This window comes from Mustela lutreola, chromosome 14, assembly GCF_030435805.1.
Source record: "Mustela lutreola isolate mMusLut2 chromosome 14, mMusLut2.pri, whole genome shotgun sequence".
Taxonomy (NCBI): Eukaryota; Metazoa; Chordata; class Mammalia; order Carnivora; family Mustelidae; genus Mustela; species Mustela lutreola.
The window spans coordinates 73567224-73582104 of NC_081303.1; the positions used below are offsets into that span (position 1 = coordinate 73567224).

The 14881-nt window shown below is 63.3% G+C and overlaps 1 protein-coding gene across 2 annotated transcripts; it reads left to right on the plus strand.

Moving 5' to 3' along the window:
* The first annotated feature begins 3340 nt into the window (after window positions 1-3340).
* SH2D2A (SH2 domain containing 2A) lies at window positions 3341-11343 on the plus strand. Of its 2 annotated transcripts, none has more exons than XM_059146385.1 (8): window positions 3341-3516; window positions 4038-4225; window positions 5103-5287; window positions 5877-5966; window positions 6085-6253; window positions 8313-8456; window positions 8680-8976; window positions 10270-11343. In XM_059146385.1, exons 1-8 carry the CDS (start codon window positions 3483-3485, stop codon window positions 10435-10437), a joined length of 1275 nt encoding a protein of 424 aa, XP_059002368.1. In that variant the 5' UTR covers window positions 3341-3482; the 3' UTR covers window positions 10438-11343. The 2 variants fall into 2 exon arrangements, with proteins under 2 accessions (XP_059002368.1, XP_059002369.1); XM_059146386.1 differs by having other exon boundaries at window positions 8800-8976.
* The last annotated feature ends 3538 nt before the right edge of the window (window positions 11344-14881 follow it).

The following is a 14881-nucleotide window of genomic DNA, read 5'->3' on the forward strand; positions in this document are numbered from 1 at the left end:
CATCTGTGGGTCTGTCTCATACCAGTGCCATCCTGCCTCGGTAACTACTGGTTTGTGATTCGGTTTAAGCCCAGGAAGCCCGATGCCTGTGGCTTTGACCTTTCTTGAGACTGTTCCGGCCCTTCTGCCTCTCCATGATTCCACACACATTCAGGTTTGTTCTGCTTCTGTGACAAGGGCCGTTGGAACTTTGGTGGGGACCGCACTGAGCCTAGAGATTGCCTTGGGGAGGACGGATATTCACCCGCGGCTTCTTATCACGGCCCAACCCAGACGCCCCTCGCCCTGCACTCTGGCCCTCGCCTCCGCCCGGCCCCCCCCATCACAGGACAGCTCTCTCCGCGGCTTCCCAGAGGATGCACGGGGCTCTGGGCACAACAGCTTTGAATCGCCAAGCGGACTCCGCCTGCCTTAGGATTCGAGCTCTTTGAGTGGAGAGGACGGGCTTTGACATTTGGTGTGTGAGCTGTATCATGTCTCCTTAAAACTCAGATGTTAAAGCCCTGACCCCCCCGTGTGACTGTCTGGAGAGAGAGCGGCTTTAAAGAAGGAATTACGGGGGGGCGCTTGGGTGGCTCAGTGGCTGGGCGTCTGCTGCCGGCTCTGGTCATGATCTCAGGGTCCTGGGATCGAGCCCCGTGTCAGGCTCTCTACTCAGTGGGGAGCCTGCTTCCCCCTCTGCCGCTCCCCCTGCTTGTGCTCTCTCTCTCTGACAAATAAAATTTAAAAAAAAAAAAAAAGTAATGAAGGCTCAATGAGGTCACAAAGGTGGGGTCCTGATGGCTAGGACGGGGGTCCTTGTAGGAGGAGGAGAAGACCTGCAGCATGTGCCCCAGCCTGCCCTGCAGCAGCACAGAGGAAGGGCCATGTGAGGACACAGCAAGAAGGCAACCATCTGTGAGCCAAGAAGAGAGTTCTCAGCAGAAACCAGTCCTGCTGGCACCTTGACCTTGGAATCCCAGACTCCAGAACAGTGAGAAAATAAATTCCTGTAGTGGGGATCCACCCTGCCCCGACCCAGTCTGCGGTGTTCCCTCACGGCCGTTCACACTAACACGTGTGGAGCCTCAAGGAAAGCATCTCAGGGTCGGGGGGGGGGGGACCCCGCAGCAGCCGTCGAACACACAGGCTCTTTTTTTTTTTTTTTTTTTTAAGATTTTGTTTATTTATTTGACAGAGAGAGATCCCAAGTAGGGGGAGAAGCAGGCAGAGGGAGAGGGAGAAGCAGGCTCCCTGCTGAGCAGAGAGCCTGATGCAGGGCTTGATCCCAGGACCCTGAGATCATGACCTGAGCCGAAGGCAGAGGCTTAACGACTGAGCCCTCCAGGCACCATAGCACTCGTGTTCTCGAGCCCTTCCTGGTCCCTGCCCGGCCGTGTGTAGGACTGAGGGGCTCCCAGACCCCGGCCTCCACAAGCCCAGCCAGGGGTAGATGTGCGGTCTGGACGTCGCCCCAGCCATGAGGAGACAGAGGTCACCAGTGCCCTTCACGGTGCCGGGAGCTGGCAGGTCAAAAGGGACCCACACCAACCCACTCCTCCGGGTCAGACCACCCCTCGGCTGCTTGGCGCCCCGTTCCCGGTGGAACCCTCACAGCCGCCCTTCTGGAGGGTCTTCTCGCCCCATTTTCCCGATGGGGCACCGGAAACTTGGAGGGGTGGACGGTGGCCCAGGCTGACCCCGGCAGGAGGGTAGAGGGGCGAAGACACAGGTAAAGGAATAGTCGCGGCCTCAGAGAGACTAAGCCTGTCCCAGCGACCTCCATCGAACGAGAGGCCGGTCTGCATCTGCACAGAGCTGTGGTGCGAGGGTGAGCTGCGCCTGGTCTCCGGGTCCCCTCCATGCGCTGGGCTGCGGGCCTGGGCCCAGGCCTCCCGACGAAGAGCCATGAGAGTGAGTCCATGTGAAAGGCGAGAAATGCATCTGTTGCAATCATCATGACGTGCATCAATGTGGCGGGCAGTGGGGGGCTGGTTTCCAGAACATATAGTGAGGGGTTTGGGGAGGGCGTGTGGGCACCTCTCTGTCTCATCGCCAACCCCTGGGGGCAGGGACCAGGGGAAGGCGACAGTGTTTCAGGAAGAGGGAGCAGGCAACTGGGGAGGTAAGGCCCTGGGGTATGGACGGGGTGGCCGGCTGTGACCCTGGGCGAAGCGCTCCCCTGCCCCGAGCTCTTTGGGCTGCAAGCCTGGTGTCCATCTCCCTCCAGGATGCAGGGCAGCCGATAGCCCAGGTTCGGGGACTTTTGCTGCAGCCCCCAAGCCAGCCCGGCCCCAGCCAGCATTCCCCTGCCGGAGCCCGCACGCCACGCCCGTTCCTTCTTACACATGTGTGCAACGCTGGTGCCTCTTCTAGAACCTCCTTCGCCTACCTCCTTCCACGCTGCTCGCCCTCCCTGACTCCACTCAACTGCCTCCTCTGGGGGCCCAATGCTCCCCACATGCGGGCGCGACGCGCCAGCCCAGCCCCATGGCACCAGCCCCCACCCGCCCCACCGCCCGCTGGGCCCTCACAAGAAGGATCTGCTGGGGGCACCCGGGCGGCTCGGTGGGTTAAACCTCTGCCTTCGACTCAGGTCATGATCTCAGGGTCCTGGGATGGAGCCCCGCAACCCAACCGGCTCCCTGCTCGGCGGGGAGCCTGCTTCCTCCTCTCTCTCTGCCTGCCTCTCTGCCTGCTTGTCATCTCTGTCTGTCAAATGAATAAATGAAATCTTTAAAGAAGTCAGCATCGATGTTACAGTAACTGCTAATAATGTCGCTTCTGATCCCGACCTGCTTCCCCCAGGACTGTCCCTCCTTCCCCCAGGATTGCGGGATTTTGCCTTAACCCAGCTTCGTTATCTGCTGAAGGTGAAGCCACCCTCTTATCTCACAGATCTCATGTGACCTCAGAAAGTCCTTCCAGAGTCTGCCCCACGCCCTCCCTGCTACAGCCCTGCCCCCTTCACTCCTCATGTGTCCTAAGAGCATAATTCTGTGTTGGAATCTCCCAGGAGCCCCAAACCCAGGCACCTTGCTGGGGCTTATCCTTTTGAGGCTGACATCCCCTATGGCCCCTGCTTAGAGCAGAAGCTAAGAGAGAGACAGGGAAGGAGGCAGAGAGAGAAAAGGGAGTCCTGGTCCAGAGCAAGGGAGCCGAGGGAGAAACAGCACGGCTCGAGGTCAGATGGCAGTCAGGACTTCCCCAAACCCAAAGACAGACTGACACAAATACCACCCCCCCTCCACCACCACCTTCAGCTGTCTGGCTTCCGGGGGAGGGACAAGTGTCTTACGGCTTTCCATGACGTGGGTCCTCTGCCAGGGCTGGGGCTGTGGGTAAGGCGACATTTCCTGCCCTTGGGGGCCGGGGTGAGAGAGAGGAGTTGCTGAGTGTGCACATTGTCAGAGCGCGCGCGTGCACGCACACAGACTCACACACACACACACACAAGCAAGCAAGCGCCCAGTCCCAGGGGCTCTGTTCTCAGCCCGGGCCCCATGGAGTTCCCCCTGACCCAGCTATGCCCCCAAGGTAAGTGTGAGGTTGGAGACCGAGGGTGGAGGGATGTCCAGACCCCATCACCCCTGCTGGCTCCAGGCCTGAGCTCCCACTTCGTGGAGGGGAAGGCCCCATCCCAGCCCGAGCCAGCCCGGCTGACTGGCAGGGTGCCCGCAGATCCGCCTCTTCTCTGGGGCGCAGGCTGCTCAGCCCTGGGGACATAGGTGGCTGGGTCTGCTGAGTGCTTCATGAGGAGAGGAAACAGGAGAGCGAGGCCCGGGAGGCAGAGATCTTGGCCCTAAAGAGAGGTCATGCACCCTCCCCCCACCCCGCACGGGGGGGACTCTCTGCCCCCCAACACCTGTCTCCCTGGCCACCCAGGGCCTCCTCGGCTCCCCCTTGAGAGACCCCCTTGGGCTCCCCCCTGCCTTTCTCCTCTCCTGACTGTCCCTCTCCTCCAGGTGCCTGCGGGGGACGGGGGGGTGGTGGCCGGGAGCCTGGGGGAGAGGCAGTCCCTCCCCGAGAGACCCCAGCTGTCCTCTTTGCCCGAACAGGGACCAGCAGAGCCCCTCCCCCAACCTTCAGCACCTTCCAGCCCCGCAGGGGTTGCCGGGAAGTGGCCTTGCTCCAGGCCCCAGAGGCTGAGGAGGACCAGCCCAACCCCAGGGTCACGGCTGTCCACACTGCGGTGAGCGGGACCCCGGCCGGCACAGCGTCCTCCTCGGCTCCCATCCCCCACCCGGTGAGGATCGGCAAATGGACCAAGGCCGACAGGGGGGACCTGGGCATGAGCCGGGGCTGCCCACAGGGCTGGGGCCAGGAGGAGAGCGGGAGAGGGCGTGGGGAGCATCTTCCTTCGCCGTCGCGTCCCTCCGGTCCCTGCGGCACTGGGGCTGAGTCCGCAGGCGACCAGGTACAGGGTACCAGGTCCCAGAAGCAGGTGTCTGCATCGCTGTCTGTGGTCTTCCCGGCCCAGTGCATCTGGGCCTCAGTCCCTGTCACCCAGCCGGCCACGAGGAAGTCCTCCCTCGGATCCAGCCCAGCCCCTCCTGTGGGAGGGTGAGTCCTCCTCATTCTGCCCTCTGGGGTGACAGGGAGCATCGCGTCTCTCAACCTGCAGGCCAGGAAGGAGTTCCTGTCCTTCTGGAAGGCTCAGGCTAAGAGCACACGGCTACTGGGTTAAAGGCCCTCAGGCCCAGAGGAAAGTGGGCAGAAATTCTCTGGAAACCAAAGCAGTTGGAGCTGAAGAAGGTTTTTTGTTTTTTGTTTTTTAAAGATTTTATTTATTCATTTGACAGACAGAGATCACAAGTAGGCAGAGAGGCAGGCAGAGAGAGAGGAGGAAGCAGGCTCCCTGCTGAGCAGAGAGCCCGATGCGGGGCTCCATCCCAGGACCCTGAGATCATGACCTGAGTCGAAGGCAGTGGCTTAACCCACTGAGCCACCCAGGCGCCCCTGAAGAAGGGGTTTTAAGCACTTTTAAGCACTGAGAAGCACTTTCTGGGCAGTTATAGCCTAAAATGGGCAACTGGGATGGGGAGCAGGGGTGAGGCTGAGGAGGCGGCAGCTGGCTGGCATCAGGAGGAAGCCCCCGAATCATGGCTATTTTCCCGTTCCAGGCACCTCCTCAACCCCCGGGGGCTGCCTCCAGCCCAGAGGATGCTGGGAAGGCCGAGGTGGGCCCGGAGGAAGGAGGCCAGTCCCTGCAGGCCGAGACCCGGGCGTGGTTCCAGAAGACCCAGGCCCACTGGCTTCTGCAGCACGGGGCAGCCCCTGCCTGGTTCCACGGCTTCATCACCCGGAGGTGAGTCACAGCAGCGGAAAGGGGCCCAGAGAGGGGCAGGGCCAGCCCTGGGCCCCTGGGCCCAGCAATAGGGTGTGGAGGCTGCAAGTCCAGCTCTGAGTCCTGGAGGCTCCCAGGCCGGTCTCGGAGCCGTCTGTCCCTGCGGAGGCCACGGCCCACCCGTTCTGGGGCTTCTGCTTCCATTCCTGTCTCTCGGCCTCCGGTCCTCAGGGCTTCCCAGGCCTCCCAGCCTCCCTTCCTCTCCGGCCTCTGCGCTTCCTCGTCCCCCTGGCAGGCTGTCCCTCCTGTATTTCTCAGCTTTGATTCCCCTCTTCCAGCTCAGCCTGTGACTTCGGAAACCTACAAGTCTATCACCACCCCAGGGCACCTCCACCAGGCTGCCCTCCAGGAGGAGGCTGCAGGCTGGGATCGCTCCTGGGTGGGACCCCTGCCCCCTGCCCCCCACCGCGCTCTCCAGTCCCCGCCAGGGACAGCAGACCCGGTCCTCTCTGCCATCCCCACCCTCCTCTGCCACTTGAGCCCCTTGGCTGGGGCTTGGGGTCCTCCTCAGAGCCACAGACCCAAGGCTGGAAGTCTTCCTTGCCCACAGGGAGGCAGAGAGGCTGCTGGAGCCCAAGCCTGAGGGATGCTACTTGGTGCGGTTCAGTGAGAGCGCTGTGACCTTCGTGCTGACCTACAGGTGAGGGGCTGGAGCAGGGGCCATGCCCCTCCCCGTGGGGGGCCCGGGGGCAGAGCTTCGGCTTGGAGGGAGAGCCTGGCTCCACTCGAGGGTCTCTGATCCCACGGGCGCCCTCCAGGAGCCGGACTCGCTGCCGCCACTTCCTGCTGGCCCAGCTCCAGGACGGGCGCCACGTGGTGCTGGGCGAGGACAGCGCCCACGCGCGGCTCCAGGACCTGCTGCAACACTACACAGCGTGCCCGCTCAGCCCCTATGGGGAGACGCTCACCGAGCCCCTCCTCCGCCAGGTACGCCCAGCCCCCAGCCCCAGGGAGCCCGGCTGCAACAGCCGCCTTCTCATCCTGGCCTGCCACCCAGCCATAGGTCCCTTGTCCACCCTGTGCCCTCAGGAATCCCTTCGACAGGGATACGTGCTGGGGGAGGGGTCCTCCAGGAACCAGGACAGGCACATGTGGTCATTTGTGTTTTCAAGTAAGGACTATCTACTGAGCACCCAGCAGGGCCTGGAACTAGACCATGGACAGGACCGCGGGGCGGCAAACACACAGAGCTCGCTCACCAGCAGCAAAGGCAGATAAGAGCAATCAAGGGGCCTGAGAGAGGAAACGCAGCGTGAGCGCCACTGAGCCCGCGGGCCAGGGAGCGGGTCCGGGCGGGCCTCCCTGAGGCTGGTCAGGCAGTGCCAAAACCATGCACGAGCCGGCGGTCTGGGCGCAGGGACACAGCAGAGACAACTGACCAAAACAGCCTTGCTTTCTGGAGCTTACATTCTAGTGCGGAGACCGCGATAAGACAGAGAAACAGACTGTCTGTAATATGTCCAGTGCTAAGAAGACAGGGAGTGACCAGGCTGAAACACGTGGGTCTGGAGTCTGGGCCAGAGGTCTGGGCCAGAGGTCATCTGCATGTAGAAGGACTGACTGTAAAGCCTTCAGGAGGGCTGCGAGGAAGCGTCGCTGGAAAAGAAAGGAATACCAAGTCTCCAGCATTTAGAGCGTCCAGAAACTAGGGCAAACCTACAAAGAAAATTGAGAAGGATCAGCCAGAGGGAAAGGAGAAAAACCAGCAGTATGTGGTGTTCTTTCTGGAAGCCCAGCACAGACAGTACGGGGGTGGGTGGGGGGTTTCCTGCACTGACACTGACGGCTGACCTCTGACCTCGGCGGTAGGGAGGGATCCTGCGTCAGTTCAAGGAAGCGCGCCTGTGGACAAGTCTCGCATGGACCTTCACGAGGAACTGTGGACACAGAGATCCCCCAGCGGTGGGAACAGGGGGCAGGGACATCTGGAGGCAGAGCAGTCAAGGGCCAGCTGTCAGATCAGGTGCCCAGGGGTCTTGTCACCGCACTCCTCCGGAGTTCGGACGTCCCCCTGAAGGACAGGCTGCCACTGAAGGGCCACCGGGGGCATTTCTCCGGCGCACTCTGAGTGCAGAGTGAAGGCTGGGTTGCAAGGCAAGATGCGGCAGGAGAGGACTGGGGAACCCTGGGCTGGAGTGGCGGCAGTGACCCCCAGAGAAGTGTGCGGATGTCAGGTTGTTGAGGCAGCGGAAGGAGCATGGCCTGCAGGCCACGAGACCTCACCAGGGCGTGGGGGACCGGAGGGTTCCTATGGGGCTGCCTCTGCAGCAGGGTGGGGTGCCGCTTTTTCGTCATAAACGGACTGGGGTGGCAGGAGCGGGAGGCGCAGGGAAGGAGAATTCTGTGGTTCCGTGAAGCCTGCAGTGCTCACACAGCTCGAGGTGTGGACGTGCACCGGGTGGGTCACTGAAGCACAAGGAAAGCCCCGTGGCGTGAGCAGACCGGAAGCCGGGGCCTGCGGACAGCCAAACCCTCGGCTCCAGCCCAGCTCCCGTGGGAAGGGACCCTCCCACTGTAAGGTTCATCTTCCTGGAGGCAGTCTCCCAGCCCTGAAAATATATAGCTTAAGCCCCCACAAAGTACTCCTCTGGCTCCTGCAGAACGAAACACGGGCACGGCAGTCGGGACATCTGTCCCCATGCAGAACGTTGTTAGGCTAAAGGCTTGTCAAGCCTTGTTGCATTTTTACAACCACAGGCACAAATGGAGACTGGTCGGGCTTGTGTTCCTGGCGCAATTTAAGGCCAATGCTAGCCACAGCTGTGAGCAGAGCTGCTTGAACCGCCCCACCCATACCCACCTTGGTCCCCTGTTCTCCTCTCCACCCCCTGCTCCTCACCCAGGAGCCCCACCAGTCCACATTTCTGTGCCTCTCCCCAGCACATCCTCCAGCAGCACCAGCTTGCTCTGTCCTCCTGGATCCCCCGGCCGCCCCCACCCCACCCGTCCTGCACCCATTCCCTGAGGCCTCGTTCTGTGCCATCAGATGCCGGAGCCAGCAGGACTTTCCCTGAGCACGGAAGGGTCAGACCCTGGAAGCAAGGACCCACCCCCTCAGTACAGCCCGATCGTCAAGAAGTTGCAGAACGTGACCCCCACGCAGAAGGAGGGGACCCGGGAGCAGAAGGAGGTATTGGGCGGGAGGGGCCGAGGGAGAGGAAGGGGGTGCGCGGCAAAGGAAGGGTCCCGCTCGGGGGCGGGGCCTGCGGGAGGGGAGGGGCCCGGGTGTGGGCGGGGCCCGGGCGCCGCAGCCGCAGCCTCCGCCCCGCCTGGGTCGCTCTGACGCCCCCTCCCCCCAACCCCACCCCCCGCCCCCCACCCCCTGCCCGGCCCTTCTCTCCGCGTCTGCGCAGCCGCCCAGGCTCAAGCCTCCCGTGCCCGCCAAGCCTCAGCTGCCCCCCGAAGTCTACACGACCCCGGCCCCGAGGCCCCGCCCGACCCCGCCCCCCAAGCCCTCCAACCCCATCTACCAGGAGCCCGACGAAGCCATCGCCTTCTACGCCATCGGGCGCGGCAGCCCCGGCGAAGCCCCCGGCAATGTTTACGCGGAGGTGGAGGCGGAGGCGCCGCCGGGCGCTGGGGGCGCGCCCTGCGTCCTCCGGCACCCGGCCCTACGCAAGTGCAGGTCCAGGCCCGTCCCCGGAGGCCAGGTAACGGGGTGCAGGAAGGAGGCGAACCGCCGCCTCCAGGGCAGCCTGCATTTTGGTCCCTGTCCTCACCCAGTCCCAGCCACCCGTACCCCACGCTGTGCCTCGAATCTTGGGTCCAGCCGTCACCCTTGGTTGGAACTGGGGGCCTCTCCCGGGCAGGCTCCCTCCCCGCCACATTCACAGCCCCACCATCCTGAAGAAGAGGAGAACTTGGAGTCCCTCCTGTCATCGACGAGCTCAGGGAGGGGGCACCGGCCCACGCTCCCCGCTCCCACTTCCACTCCCGCACCACCCCTCCGTCTTCCCTCTGAACACGCTAGTCCGTGTCCCCGTCCCGGGCTGCGTTAGACCTCCCGGCCACGCCCACCCTCTCCGCGGGCCTCGGCCCCCTCCGCAGGCCCTGCCCCACCCTCGCTGCAATGCCCCAGGCCCGCTTCAGCCTCTGAGCCTGTTCCCCCACTCCCGCCCCTGCTGCGGCGCTAGCGCTAGCGATCCGAGCCCGCAGCCCAGCCAGGTCCCTGCGCACTGCTCTCCAGGCTCCTGCTCGGCCGCCAGTGCCCCACAGCCTCCTGAACTCAACACAGCAACCGGCTCTCCCCCTTCTCCCCACACGGCCCCTCCTCTCCCTCCCAGCCGCACTGAGGACCCTGCAGTCACCTGACTCTCCAAGCCAGAACACTCAGGGCTCCTGTGACATTCCCGCCCCACCCCAGTTCCTGCTGGGTCCCTTTCCCGGCCTCAGCCTCATCACCCCTCCTCGGGACTTCCCAAGAGCTTCCTAACCGGTCTAACCACCACTGATCCACCCTGCCCCAGGGAAGCCAGAAGGGTCTTTCTAAAACCCCTCCCTGGCCCGCGTGGCCCTCCACACGGCGGGAGGCAGGGGACCCCCTCTTCCCTGGCTCCTTCCTCCCAGAGCGGTTCACATCTCTGAGCACACCCCGGCGACCTTCTGGCTGTCCTTCAGGACCAGCTAGCTTGCCCTTCTCCTCCGGCAGGCTTCCCAGACTGGGCCACAGCGGCTGTGCCTCCCGTGACGCGGGACGCCTGTCTCCCTCCTCCCCAGCCGATTGCAAGCTGCCTGGGAGCGGGGCTGGGGCTTACTCGTGTTTCCAGAGCACCCAGCACAGTGCCCGGCACAGAGCGGGTGCTCAGGAAGCGGTGGCTGAATGAGAGCGGCTTAGACCTCTGCAGGCCAACATTGTGAAGACCAGAGGCCGGCCTCGAGGCTGCTGGTGGGCCTGAGAGGCTGAGGGTAGAGGGTGTGACCTCGGATCGTCCTTCTCTCCGCAGAACCTAGGCGGCCGGTCACCGTACTCGGAGAATGCTGTGCCTGGACAAGGCCCTCCTGTGCCCCACCAGCCCCTGCCCAGCTGGGGGCACACCCTCCCGCACAAGCTTTCTAGACAGAGGGCAGAGGACGGAGGACAGGCATGGCTTCCCCTGGGGCCTCCTCAGTAGCCCGGTGAGTCTGAGCCGGGGGAGTTTAAGCCAGGACGCCAGGTCCACAGACCTTTGCACACCAGCCGCCGAACAAACCATAGGCCATCGGGGCTAGCAAGGACCTCAGCCATCATCTGTTGCGAGGATGGCACAAAGGTGTCTTCTTGCGTGCCAGCTGCCATCCGTTGGTCACGGCCGCCTGGAGCACTGCCCTGGGAAGGATGTTCCGGTCATCTCCATGCTCAGCAGAAAAGAGCATCGTGATTGATTAGTGATGTCTGCTGCGGGCAGGGAGGCGGGAGGAGCAGTGTACCCTTATACCTTACTGATCCAGGCCAAGTCCTGGTGCCACAGATAAGGAGACAAAGCCAGAGAGGGACAGTGACTCGGCCAAAGCCAAGGTCTAGGGCCCAGGCTTCCTCATCGCCCTGTCCGGCACTCTGTCTCTTACCCGCACCCTCCTCTCTGTGGGAAATGTCAGAGATTTCCTCCGATAGGAAATCCGGAGTTCCACTGCACAGAGGCCTGGGTACCGGTTCCCTCCTCCAGGTCCCAGCTTAGCCCTGCTCCCCGGACAGGTCTGGCCCCCCCCCCAAAGAACCCTGGAGTTCAGGGGAGCAGAGGTAGACTTGACGCCCTTTTAGGGACACACGCACTGGCTCCATCCCGAGAGTCCCCGAGAAGCTGGTGGCTCGGTGACCCGAGGGCCTCTGAGGAGGTGTGCCAGGACGGCCGTGCTGCCTCCCACTGCCCAGCTTCTCCTCCCGGAGTCTGATTTCCTTGGCCTTCTGAGCCTTTGGGTCTGGGCCCTGGTCCAATGCTGCTGTTGTCTGAGGAATGGTTTGGCGAGAACAGATGTTAGAACTTGTTTGTTGATTCTTGTCTGGCTAATAAATCATCGCCAGCCACCTCTCCCCTCTGGGACCCAAGTGCTCCGGCCTCTTTCTGTCTGTCTCCCTCTCTCTCTCCTATCGTGGAAGGCAAGGGGCTGAGCCGCCACTGCAGTGGGGGGAGTGGTCTGGGGGTTCTGAGGTACCTGGGAAGGGTCATGAATCTGGGGGCTGGGGGTGCAAGGTAGGGAACTGAGAAGTCTTTCTAGGCTGTGCTGGGCAGGTAGCCAGGGGAGAGGGGCAGCTGCATCACCGGGGGGGGGGGGGGGGGGGTATGCGCGCGCGCGTGTGTGTGCGTGCATGTGTGCGTGCGTGTGTGTGCGCGCGTGCCAGGAAAGGGGGGACAGAGAAGGGGGTGATTGAGGGGTGAGCCCTGGACCTCCTTCCCCCACCCCCCATGCCAGCACAGGACTGGGGGGCCCCTGCGGTGGCTGAGTCTGTGTCTTCCCAGCCTCTCGGGCTGTGGCCTTGCCCCAGTCAGGACCCCAACCCTCCCCGTCCCTCTTGTGAGGCTTCTTCCCCTCTCCGCCCAGACCCAGTTCAGGAGCTGCCCCCTGCTCTGGGCTGCAGCACCCCTGGAGGACTCTGCCTTGGGCCTTGTTTTCCCCTCAGACTGGGGGCTCTCGGGGGCCAGGCACGTCTGCCTTCCAGAAGCCGCTGGAGGCTCTGGGTGCTCCTATGGTCCCATCAGCACAGCCAGCCCTTAAACTCTCTCTGGCTTAGTCAAGCCAGTCTATGCCCATTAGGGTTCCCCGCTCCTGCCAAGGGAGCCCGGAACCTACTGAGACACAGAAATCCCTCAGACCCTTCCCGGAGGCAGAGCTCCCGGGGCCACCCCCAGCCTGGCACCCCCAGCCTGGCACCGGAACCAGCCCGCGCGACGAGTGCGCGCCCCGCCTCCCCAGCCAGCTCTCATGGGCTTAAGGAGAACTTCGGCTGCTGAGTCAACAGAGTCCGGGTTCCACTCCCTTCTGTCTGCAGGTCTCCCGAGCCAGAGAGATGGGGAGGGAGGCAGACAGGACGCGGGGGGTGGGGGGGCAGATGGCTCTGCCGACCGGGGCGGCTGTGTCAGAGCCTGGCTGATTGCTGGGGCGGCGGAGGGGGCAGAACAGGTAAGGGTTTCCGGTCACGAGAGCTGGAAGCCAGGGTCGGAAACCGCGTTACACCCGGGCGCAGAATGGACGGGCCGGTGCAGGGAGGGGGCAGAAGTGCCTAGTGACCCCCTTGGTGTTCCTGAAGGAGCAAAGCCTGGGGGTGGTGGGCAGCAAAGCTCTCCCCCACCGGCAGCTGCACACGGCCAGGACAGGCTCGCAGAAGGGGCGCTGGGAGAAGCGGGCGGTGGCATCAGCGAGAAGTCCGGGTGCTGTTGCGGCACTGTGCTAGCTGGTGGCATGGCGGCCCTTCCCCGGCACCCCTGGTCCCCACAGAGTGCCTCCTTGCTTGCACCGGAGCTGCTGCCCAGGTCAGAGACCGTGCAGGTGAGGGGCTCACGGAAGCAGGACTGCTGGGGCTCCGGGGCACACCAGACCCTTCGTGACTGCCTTTCTTTTTGGTTCCCCCAAGTAGGAAACTGGTCCAGAGAGGGGAGGTGACAGGGAACTGGGGGCAGTCAGGCCCACATCTGGCCGGCCCAATCCTGTGCACCAGCGGTCTCTCCCATAGCAAAGGATAAGGCCCCCCAGTCCTCGCAGGGGCTCCAGCTGTAGGCCCAGTGCCCCCAGGCCCCGGTGGGGGCTCCCCGGCTCACCAGCGCCCTTACGCCACCCTGCCCACTTCCCCCGAGCCAAGGTGGGGTGCTGAGCCGGGGTGTTGCCCTGCAGGCCCCAGGACGCAGAAGCTAAGGAACTCCTAGGAAGTAGCTAGGGGTGGGCGGGGGGGCTCATCCCCAGCCGGGGACCCTGCTGACATCCCAGCCCAGCCCGAGCCTGAGGAAGGCTCTTCCCTCCAGCACCGAGGCTGACCCTGACAGCTGTCTGCACTTCTCTGGAGCGGTCCCCCTCATCCTGAGTGCTCCCGCAGCGTCTCCGGACCTCCTGCGGCTCCACATTCAGGGAGGAGCCCTAGAAGTCCGGCTGCGGGTGAACACGGTGACCCTTCTGTCCTGGTGCGCCCCACCCTCAACCACCGTGACCTAGGACGTCTGTCCCCACCTGAAGCAAAGCTGGGCGGGGCAAGCGGAGGCCAGCGCAGCTGCGGCAGCCTGCACCACACACACTCGAGTCCTCACGGCCTCCCGGGTTCCCCAGAACTTCAGCCGTCCCCGTAAGGAACTGAGGGTTCTCCGACAGCACCACCCAGCCAGGGGCAGGACCTGAGCAGGCCCCTCTCCAGGGTCCAGAGCCTTGAGGGAGGCAGCCTGTGACAGCCTTGCCATCTCTGTGCAGTTTCTAAGTCTGACTTTTAGGGACCTCAGCTTCCCGGCTCTGCTGTCCTAGTCAATGCCACACCGTGCCCTCGGGACACAGGCCAGCCCCTCCTAGGGGCCCTTGGGGAGACCTGGATCCATTCCTCCCTCTGCCCCCTCGGCTGGCGCTGCCAGACCAGCTTTAGCCAAGTATCATTTCCATTCCTCCTCCTCTCCGCCGTCCTGGAGTCTTCTCTGTTTATCATAACTTGAGGCCACCACCTCCGAGAAGCCTTCCCAAATGAGGACTGTCCATTGCTAATCTGCATTTCTCTTGGTGACCAGGAAATTACATCTGCCAAATAAAATGTCACATTTGGGAGGACTAAAAGTGGCTTTAAAAAAAGTGGTGTTAAGAAAAAAAAAAAAAAAAGTGTAAGGCTTCTGTAGAACACAGAGGTGAGAGTCCAGAGGCTTACAGAAACTGGCCTAAGTCCACGCACTTCCAGAAGACGCTGGGACCCTCGGTGCCCCGAGTCCCTGCAGCTCGATCACACGGGGCCTCCGGGCCTCGAGGCTCAGGGGCGCTAGGAGCCAGGGGGCGGGGCTACATCAGCAGCGTCCTGGGCGCAGCGGACAAAGCCTTTGGCTCCTCTGGCTCTCACACCTGGGACTGTGAGGTGAAGCCTACCCCACCACCTCGGACAGTCCAGAGGTGACCCTGGCCACCGCTCCCCTCACCCCGTGCCTCCGTGTCCCACCATGGAAGCGTTGGTGGGTTGCTGCTCCTTCCTGAAGACGGGCTGGATGCACGGATTTGGACCACTACAGCCCAGTGTCCCTGCGGGATGCAGGAGCCCTGTCTGGCTCCAACCCGAAGTGGGTCAGATTTCAGATAAGTGGGTGGTTTTCCTGTAAGTGACGAGAGCCTCCCGTGCACTTAATGAGAAACAGACTCCGCGACTTACCCGTCCCGCGCGACCGGCCAGCAAGAGCCTCCCTCCTGCAACCTCCCTCCCAGCCCCAGGTCCCGGCATCACTGGCTTCCAGCTGCCCCCGTGGCTGGAACCCTCCGTGTGTCACCAGGGCTGTCAGGCCTTCCTCCTGGCACTTCCCCATGGAGAAGCGGGCAGCAGCTGGAGGCGAGCTGCTGCGTCCAGTCAGCTCCCTGCCCCGAGCTGGGTACCAGGCACTTTGCAGGACTCCGCCAACACCCTCGTGGAGGGAA

Excerpts from the sequence above, each read along its gene's own strand:
- SH2D2A (XM_059146385.1), top strand. The coding sequence starts at position 3,483 with ATGGAGTTCCCCCTGACCCAGCTATGCCCCCAAG. Across the intron at positions 4,226-5,102 it reads CGGCTCCCATCCCCCACCCG|GCACCTCCTCAACCCCCGGG; the intron begins GTGAGGATCGGC and ends TTCCCGTTCCAG. Across the intron at positions 5,288-5,876 it reads CACGGCTTCATCACCCGGAG|GGAGGCAGAGAGGCTGCTGG; the intron begins GTGAGTCACAGC and ends CCTTGCCCACAG.